The sequence below is a fragment of the Solanum tuberosum genome, unplaced genomic scaffold, assembly GCF_000226075.1.
Source record: "Solanum tuberosum cultivar DM 1-3 516 R44 unplaced genomic scaffold, SolTub_3.0 scf00314, whole genome shotgun sequence".
In the NCBI taxonomy this organism is placed as follows: Eukaryota; Viridiplantae; Streptophyta; class Magnoliopsida; order Solanales; family Solanaceae; genus Solanum; species Solanum tuberosum.
In genome coordinates, this window is record NW_006239241.1 from 739,137 (window position 1) to 748,886 (window position 9,750).

The following is a 9,750-nucleotide window of genomic DNA, read 5'->3' on the forward strand; positions in this document are numbered from 1 at the left end:
TCACCGAGGACATGACTCTAGATAGGAAGGAGTGGAGGTCGCGTATTAAGGTTGAAGGTTAGTAGGGTTAGCGGGTTGTCTTCCCTTGCGAGGGTTTGGGTTGTTAGCGTTTGGTGCAGTCCTAGCCTTTTGTTGTTTACTGCGTTTCACTCCCTATATCTTTCTTGTTATTGTCTCTTTTGTTGAGTATACGCTATCTTTTGTACTGGTTGTTATGTTTGCATATATCTCTCCTGTCACTTAGATTTGATGTTCTTGAGCTGAGGGTCTCTTGGAAACAGCCTCTCTACCTCCACGAGGTAGTGGTAAGGTCTGCGTACTATTTACCCTCCCCAGACCCCACCTAGTGGGATTTCACTGGGTTGTTGTTGTTGTTGTTGTATTAGAGTTGAAAGTTCCGATCAATGAAATGTTTCCCAATGATACCATGGCTTATTGAATATATTTGTTCCATCTTTTTTTTATGTCAGCCGACATCCTACTATCAAGTGGGCCCAGAGGTCTGACAAGGTGTTTATCACAGTTGAGTTACCTGATGCCAAGAATGTAAAGCAGAAACTAGAACCAGAAGGAAAATTCTCTTTTTCTGCAACTGCTGGAGCTGATAATGTTCCATATGAAGTCGTTCTTGATCTCTTTGATAAAATAGATGTCGATGTGAGTAAATCTCTTTCACTTATTCTCCATACTTAGATTTCGGTATGTTGTACCAAAATTTACTCCCTCAGTAAACGGTCATTTAATTGTCGTCATTCAGGAGAGCAAATCTAGTATTACATCTAGAAATATCTGCTATCTTGTAAAGAAGGCAGAAGACAACTGGTGGAGCAGACTGATTAAGCAAGAAGGTAAATCGCCAACGTTTTTGAAAGCTGACTGGGACAAATGGATTGATGAAGATGAACAGGACAGTGAACGTAAGTAAATTTCACCACGGTTATGCCTTATTGATGATCTATAACACCAACCTGTGGTAATATTTACCATGACTTTAATTTTTTCAGCAGCTGGAGCAGATATGGATATGGGTGACATCGACTTTTCGGTAAAACATGAGTACACTGTAGTTATTACTATTGATTTGTGCTGAACTTAAACTTACATTACCTTTTTCTTGATATTTCAGCAACTCAACATGGGTGGTGGTCTAGGGGATTTTGATGCTGATGAGCCAGAAGGTAAACCGGGTCTTTATCGTATGTTAGGATTGAGTCTTGTTTTATCTCCATTTTCGGTCTGATATATAGTGGATGTTGTTTTTGCAGAAGATGAAAGTGACACTGAAGAGGAAATTGAGGAAGGAAAGCATGAACATAGTGAATCTCTAGCAGCAACTCCAGCAAGCACTGAAGTTGAGATAAAAGCTTAGAAGCTCTCCCTTTTTTTATGCTTTTGTTTAACTTCTGATTATTAGTATAAGATATGTTGTTTGAACTAATGTGTCTTGACTATTGGTGATGGAGCCTATGTTCTGGCTTTGTTATTCAGTGTCTATGCATTTGGGAATTTAACTTGAGATAAAGTAGAACAATGGTATCATTCTTGGTTAAATGAAGTAATCTGTGATTTGAGGGTCATGGGTTGAGTTTTATTCTCAAAATTTTCACTTGCCATAGACCGGTGACCTAAGTAGGATTTTTTGCAAGAAATAAGCGCACACAACTGTTGTCTGTTTTTCGAAAATCTTGTTTTTGTTAAACATGGCAAGTTTGTATCAATAAAACTTTGTTGATCATTATTTAAGATCTTCATCTAACCTGTATTTGTCATACCCTATTTTCTCTTGGAGCCATAACTAATAACGTTAATACAATATGAATACGCCTGAGATATTACTATCATTATTATTGGAAGTTGAGAGTCAATTGAATTGGATCCTCAGGTAATGTGAATCTGGTTTATATCGATCCTTGTAAATTAATTTGAAGCATAAATTTTGGATGTATCTAAATAATCATTATGTCAATTGTAGTGTTCAATTGAAACATTGAAAACGAGTTAAAATGTTTACATGTGCAAACTCAAATTTAAGTGTTTACTTGCAAGTCGTTGCAGGTTGAGTGTCTGTCTATATATTATGCCAAACAAGAAGACAACGACATTCTCTTTTTCATCAAAACGGGGGAAAAAACATTCATCAAGAAATGGGGACAAATGGAAGAGGCAAATAATTTTATTAGTGTGCCAGAAAAACAAGTATTTCACAAAGCGGCTACATGGTATCATAATATCTTTTCCTATAAATAATCAAGTATTTCATTAAGATCCAAAATAGATCCTCGAAGAAAGAAATTTGTATGATAACCCACATCTTAAATAAAAGTGAATATAGTTTCAGACAGTCTAAAACTAGGACATTTAGGCACTCTGTAAGACTCAAATGTGTTATAAATTATAATACAACCAGTTATCAATTTAATGAATACTGTTCAACCACGACCACTACCCTTTGACATGGAAGCAAACCAAGGTTTACACAAACACTCAACAAAAAAGGCAAGAAATAACAAATCTCAGGCGTCGGGCAATTTCATCTGCACCAGTTCAGCGGGTGGCCTCAGAGTACAAACCATTTCATTTGTCTTCCCAAAATATACCTGCAGGTTTAAGCAGTTTTTGAACTCAATTTCACGATCTGTTTTAACATAGAAATGACACAAGGAAAAGAGGTCTCTTGTCAACAAAGCCTAAAGCATCCCCTTTGAGACCTTCCACCAATTTGGGTAAATTCATACTTACTCCGAAGTTATTTTCCAAGTGAACCACAATTTCCCTAAACTATTTTCACTACCCGATAACACCCTTTGGTCCACTTTCTGCCTCCTACTAAGCATTTTCCAGTAAGAAAAGCTAGTACCAGATAACACCCTTTTCTTCACCTTTCTGCTGCCAACTAAGCAGTTTCCAGCAAGAAATGCACCTCGCATCAAGGGAGAATAACAAAGAGGTGCGAGTCATTGATTTCAATAATTACTAAGTTTTAGGAAGAACTAATTAGCGCCACATCGAAGGAAAATAACCCATCAATTACATCAAAGAAAAGGTAAAAGGAAAAGAACTTCAAAGAGTAAAGACATATACCTGATCCAAGGAGTTTCTCAGCTTACCCTCCATCTCTTCAATCATCTTTCCCATGTTACACAGATGACCCTCTGAGACAGAGAGCTTCATACTCATCTATACATGCAAAGGAGGATCAATTAGGAAAAAGTACTAAGATTTCCAGCTAATGTATTAATTACCATCCCATGGAATGAATAAGGACTTGCAGAGATCAGTTTGATGGGGGAACAAGTACAGGGGCTGAGCTAGGTTGTGGCAAGGGAGTTCAAATTGAATCCCCTTCACCATAAAATTATATTGCCTAAATAGGGTAAAACCGATTTTTTATTGTTATATATGAACTATTGAATCCCCTTAACAAATGGGTTGATGAAGATGAACAGGACAGTACACGTAAGGAAATTTCACCATAGTTCTGCCTTATTGATCATGACTTCAAGTTTTTCTTAATGTGGGCACGTCCTTTGCATCTTCATACTTACTAAAAAACTCTCATGAAGTTATCACCCATACAATACAACAACATAATGCGAGCAAGGGAATTCTTCTTTTTCCAAGCTTGATATGCCTCAAGTCTTTCACAAGTCGGGGCAGTATTACCACATTCATGCGACGTCATAGACACATTAAAGCCTCATTTATTTTTATTGAGATTCGAAGCTTGAATCATAATACACATCTGAATAGAATATTAAATGTGCATTAAGATTTAGATGTTTGAATCGAAATACACATTTGAATGTTAAGAAATTCCCTCCGTCCCAATGTATGAGACGTTGTTTGACTAGGCATAGAGTTCAAGAAATATGAGAAGACTTCGCAATATTCTAAAACTACTGTAAAAATAAATAAATTTTTAAACAGAAGAGTACAACTTTGTGAACTTTTTGGCAAATAAGCAACATGGGTAAAATGTTGATTGTGTCGTTAAATATTTGCCAAATAAGGAAACATGTCATTCTTTTTGGAACTGACTAAAAAGGGAAGTGTCATATAAATTGGGACAACTGGAGTAATAAAGACAATTTTCTCAACATCTGAATGTATACAAAATTAATCTAACAATGTATCACAATAATTTAAAAAAAATGATATGGTGGTTGGTAATAGTGGTGACAAGCGTGGTGGTTATGGGTGCCGATTGAGTTGTAAGAAACACCTTGATCACACTATATATAAACATATTTGTTGCGAATAGTGTGAACGGAGATCCCAATCATAAGTTTACTGATGAACAACAAGTCTAATCAGTATCAAAACCAGATTTATTTCTATCCTTGATTTATCCAATATTTGGCACCCATGTTATGTTAGGAAATTTTACAAACATCCAACTTTGGACGTGTAGGAAGAGAGGGTATTGAGTGGCTCACATTGATTGAAAGAATAGACCGTTGTTTCCTAATATGGTCTTGGGTAATCATCACCTTATGCTAGTTTTGGAGATAAGCCCAAGATCCATCTTCTTTACGCAAGACATTGTAGATTCATTATATTTAAGCAATAGAATATTGGTGAAAATTATATATATTACATGGTAGAAAATTCTACATGTATGTAAAGGATAATTGCTTACCTTATTTATAGCAACTCAAACTCCTATATAAGGATTCGTCTTATATATTGTCCATAACCAATTCATGGCACTCTCCTTTACGTTTTTTCTCTATTGTCACATTGCTCAAATAAGATAAATTAAACATCTACATCCTTCTTCCTCCACGAGGAATGAAGGGAATATGATGCTACATTTAGGACTAAAATTAGCAATAATAATTACTCCACAAAACCAAACCCCACTTGTCGGATTACACTAGGTACGTCGTTGTTTCACTGATTAAACTAAAATTAAATGTGTTTGGACAAGAGTAGTATTAGAATGAGTGACTTGTGAACATCTTTAACAAGCAAATATCCATTAAATACCTGTCTTCTAATTGATCCAGACAAATTGAATGAGCCTGATGACTCATTGTCTGTAGTCAAGGTCAGCATCACTGTACTAGTCAGGCAGTACTGGACAATTTCTTCCTCTTCTGGTCCCACCTGAATGATTTGGTATCAATTTTAAGCCATGCTCATTAATTGACCAAACAAGAGAAGGAAGAGAAGACCAAAGAAGTTCTCTCTTTCTTTACTCAGGAGCTAATACCTCAATAACATGTATGGCATCCCAGGCTCCTTCCTGGAGATACCCCCTTCTACCATGTCCAGTCTTGGAGCCATCTACATCCTCCAAAAAAATTGCAAATTAGAAGCAGAAAAAATATCACTTATTTTTGGAAATCCAAATAGAACTTACCTTTCTTTATTAAAAAGCAAGCAACAAAACCTTCATTTTCATCTTCCCACATATAAACTGATGAGATGCCACCTTCATAGTACCTAACAGTGTTTTGGTCAGTGAAACTGCAGAAAATGCTGTAAATAACCAAGAGATGAAACTAGTATGGATGATATCTTCTTAGCTAGTCCTATCATAAGTTAAAATGATAGGACAAATCTGAAAAAGATGTCCTAGATTCATCTAAAGTTAAATGAGGCTGATTCTACAGAAGTTGAAATCATTACAAGAATAGGTGGACATAATTTTGGGTTTTGTTTTCTGGCTATTTTGTACAGTTTGACAAGCACATTCTCTGCGCTGGTTCATTTATAAAGCTTGGTACAATTGCATAGCAAGAAGAAAAGACGAGGTAAATAAGGGACCTCACTGGTCACGATAGACAGCAAAGACTTCATTTGCTTCAACCTCAAGTTTCCTCAGCTCCAGAGAAGGTTGAGGCGCATCTTCTAATGGTGGATGATACTTATTTGACCAAGGAGACCTACAAGTGAAAATACCAAAGTTATAGATAGAACATCTATCAAATGTAGCATAGGAATTGTGTCATTTTATGTCTTGAAATTTGGTTAATCCTGAAATGCAGTAGAAAACAACTAAACTGGCCAAACATGTACTCCAACGGTGTTAAGCTTATTTAAATCACCTGATATTCACATATTGGCTTTACTATCATGTCAATATGTTGTTAGCCAACTCTACAACAATCAAGAGCTCTTTTACTAGGAGGGTATTCTTATGGTCCAACATATGGAGAGTCAGCACTCCAGAATATCAAATAAAGAGAATGAGTGATATAAAAACAGATAAACTAAGACCTGAAAGGCCAAGAATCTTGGCCCACATACATGTCATCAGACTCATTCTTTGGAAAAGTCTCATCCTAATAAATTAAACAAAATTATTTATAAAAAAGCAGCAAAAAGATCACAACTACAAAATCCTGATCAGAAACACTTGTAACTAGTCCTGCCTTTATCAGAGGTTCTAAGGAAAGTTTAAGTGTTTGATGGTGGAACAATTAAAAGGTGATATAACCTAGGAGTAGTATTTTGTTGGATTGAGTCCCACAGGCTTTGACTACTTGGGGATAGAGGATCATCCGAAGTACATTGCATGTTGAGATGCTCCATTATGTGAACATCTGGTAAAAAGTTACCAGGTATAGGGCTTCTGAAGAGTCAAAAGACATCATTTAAGTGGAGTGATGGGTACAAGCAAGTTTCAAATATTTCAAGACAATTATGGTCAAATATGAAAATGACACCCAATGAGGAACAAATAACAAGAAATAAACATGGATGAAACCAACATTTAAATTGGTTGAAGCTGCCAAAACAAAAACATTGGACTTGTACACGGAAAGTGGAATTCCTGCCAAGCAATTCAATTTCATGAAAATAATATAATCATCTCTAGCGCATGATGAGCTGTGAAAATCTATATTTGGGCAAGCAAGGAAATCTTAATAAGTCATATCAAAATGACAGTACGGGAAGAATCCTCTATGGGCTTTGATGCTGTACAATATCACCAAAGCCATTTAGATACAAGCAATTAATCAGTTACCTATATGAATCAGCATCTCTGTTATACTCACAGAGGATGAACTCTTTGCCGGACTCCATATCGCACAAGACCTGATAATCCAATTTCAAGACATTAGCTTTATCAAGATGAACGAATGTTTGAGACTTGATGAGATCAAATACCTTCATTTATAGTAACAACTGACCAACATTAGTTCTAGCCTGAAGCTAGTATACACCAGTATATCACATGCACATATCATGGCCATTATCCATATTAAGTTTTTTCTAATCCAAATAACCAACAAGAAAAGAGAACAAAAAGCGAAAGAGAGGAAAATATATGGAGCTTGTTTTTTCAAGAATGTAATTTTATGAAAAGATAAAATACCACGAAAAATCATGCTTCCTTTTGTCATGATATCAAAATGCAATTTGCAGTGGATATTTATCTTCTCTTAAAAATGTTGGCTATCCTCAATTCAAAAGGCCAGCATCAACAAATGCACAACTGTGAAAGATATAATATACAATTTGGCTCATAATCAAAGATAAAAAGAGGTAGCTTGGCAAAAGAAATGCCTAATCCCTCCAAGAATCATTATTCTAACCCAAGAAATGTAAGGTCTCGGTATAAGAAAGTATCATCAATTTTTTTGCAAGAAAAAAAATTTATCTGAAAAGGGAAACCCAATAGTAGGTTAAAGCTCTGAATCTAAAGGTAAGATATGATGCAATGCAAGAACTTATCTGCATTAATATCTCATACATCCCATTCCCATAATTAATAGAGCAGCATGTAAACAATGTGTTAGAATCATTGTCCGAACCACTGTAACACTGAAACAGGAAACTCTTCTGGGCTTTCATACAACTTCAAATGACAAATTTTCCAGTCCTTGAAGTGATTCTATATTTTCAATAGAAAGGTAGCTTTCATGCTATCACTTATCTTCTTTTTTTCTTTGATCAAAAACATGTTCTTTAACATTTTGTTTACCTTCTGAGGTGGTTGCTGATGATTCTAAACCAGAGTGATACAGCAGTTAGCTATTTTATTTGAATTGGTTATGCAGATAAAAAGAGCCTCGTCCTAATTTGGTATATGTCTCAAACATAGATCATGTCCAAGTTGAGAAGAATTACTTATCCAAACCATGATAAAAAGTGGAGAATTAAGTTACCAAGTTTCAAAAAAAAGATAAAAAGTGGAGAATCTAGCAGAAGTCCAAACTTTATTAAATCAGTAAAGGAAGCCACACTATCAAGTTAGATAAGCTGTACTGATGTTAATCCCACTATCAACACCGGAAGAGAAGAGGTGAATGTTCAACTTCCGCTGAAAGTCAATCATTCAAATCAATAGAGATTTGAGAATAGAACTAGATAGGGTTGGCTAAAAAGATTCTTTATTGGTTACATCTTGTTAACTTCATTCCGATACTCAACAATTTGTATTTTGAATAATTATAGATTCTCTGATACTAGGTCCCTCCATCTCATACTTATCCCTATTATTGCTGTAGCAATTTCTAATAAAATTTAAGAAACTACAGCCAAACACGGGACCTAATGGAAAACATAATAATAACCACTAAACCTCAATCTCAACTAATTGGTATCACCTATTTAAATCATTTGCTTCCATTGTGTTTTGCAAACTAGCTAAATCCTCATGGATTCTAAAACTCTCATATGTGCACACTCAAAAGAGCCAGAGCTAAATATTTGATGTTCAGTACGTCACAAGAAACTGAATTACAGATCCAGAGTACTGAAGCAGTTGCAATTAAGTCAAACTGTTTTGCACGATGCCACAACCTTAGCACATCGAGAACTTAAATCGTCAACTCTTCTGAATGCATTGTCACTATAAATCCTTACACAAAGCTAATTCATTCCATACAAATGCAACGTCAACTAACTCAAAGGAGTATAAGTTATAACTAGACATCATTACATCAAAACTAAACAAAATCATTCTGTACATATACAGGCCACAAAACAACAGCTACACCTCCAATATAGGAATCATCTGTATCAATTCCGCTTTATTTCATTCTGATACTCAATAATATTCTATTAAAACAAACTAGGGTTCTCTAAAACCAGAGAATCTCAAAATTGAACACACAGAAATTTCAACAAATACAAAAATGAACATACTCAATAATGCATTTTACAAGTTCAATTGCAAGGAGCTTTTTGCTTGTATTACCTGGAGAGGCTGATCAACTTGAGAAAGGAGATCTGAAGAATGTTCAGGCAAGAGACTTAGCAGAGCAGATAAAGCAGTTTCTGTATGCTTTGGAGGAATTCTTCTCATCAATCCCATTGCTGCTTCCATAGCTATGGTTTTCCCTCTTGAAGAGAGAGAAATTGACAGAAAAGATTTGGGGAAGTTTTAGAGAGAGAAAGAGGAAATGGAGGAGGCGCCTTGTTTTGATCCGAGTTCCCCTCGCGGGAAAATTCTATTAAAAAATTGGATTGATTTTTTTTTTTTACGAGGAGTGACCGAATTGATTAACTAGATAATTCGAAAGAAATCAAATTCTAAACTTTGGAGATATATTTTCGATCGAGCATATGGCACAAAATCTAAATATAACAATTTATTCTCCATAAAATTGAATAGTACGTATGGTAATATCAATCAACTAACAAAAAATATAATATTATTATAGTCATTTACATAAGAATATAGTAGCAAAATAGATGTGTTGACTAAAGCCTTCAATTTGATTTCCTTAGTTGTTTCGTTTTTTTTTCATCCAAAAATATAGAATATATACATGTTTATATACTTTATATAGA

At 35.1% G+C, this 9,750-nt stretch overlaps 2 protein-coding genes across 3 annotated transcripts in view; one reads left to right on the forward strand and one right to left on the reverse strand.

Moving 5' to 3' along the window:
• The window catches only part of LOC102592515 (uncharacterized protein Os08g0359500-like), a 5,993-nt gene extending 4,393 nt beyond the window's left edge, over positions 1-1,600 (forward strand). Inside the window, exons 2-6 of one of the 2 annotated variants that reach the window (XM_015314751.1) lie at positions 471-657; positions 758-917; positions 1,008-1,045; positions 1,127-1,178; positions 1,266-1,600. In XM_015314751.1, coding sequence (XP_015170237.1) covers positions 471-657; positions 758-917; positions 1,008-1,045; positions 1,127-1,178; positions 1,266-1,369 — 541 coding nt within the window. In that variant the 3' untranslated portion in view covers positions 1,370-1,600. Of the gene's footprint in view, positions 1-470; positions 658-757; positions 918-1,004; positions 1,046-1,126; positions 1,179-1,265 lie in introns of both variants that reach the window. The other variant, XM_006360235.2, reaches the window with a different exon arrangement.
• Positions 1,601-2,276: 676 nt separating this feature from the next.
• Positions 2,277-9,402, reverse strand: LOC102592179 (probable F-actin-capping protein subunit beta). Its single transcript, XM_006360234.2, has 8 exons — positions 9,155-9,402; positions 6,977-7,047; positions 5,778-5,891; positions 5,366-5,448; positions 5,216-5,289; positions 4,990-5,109; positions 3,082-3,177; positions 2,277-2,597 (listed from the first exon to the last, which is right to left on the reverse strand). The coding sequence occupies exons 1-8, from the start codon at positions 9,281-9,283 to the stop codon at positions 2,514-2,516; spliced, it is 771 nt and encodes a 256-aa protein (XP_006360296.1). The 5' UTR covers positions 9,284-9,402; the 3' UTR covers positions 2,277-2,513.
• Positions 9,403-9,750: the final 348 nt, after the last annotated feature.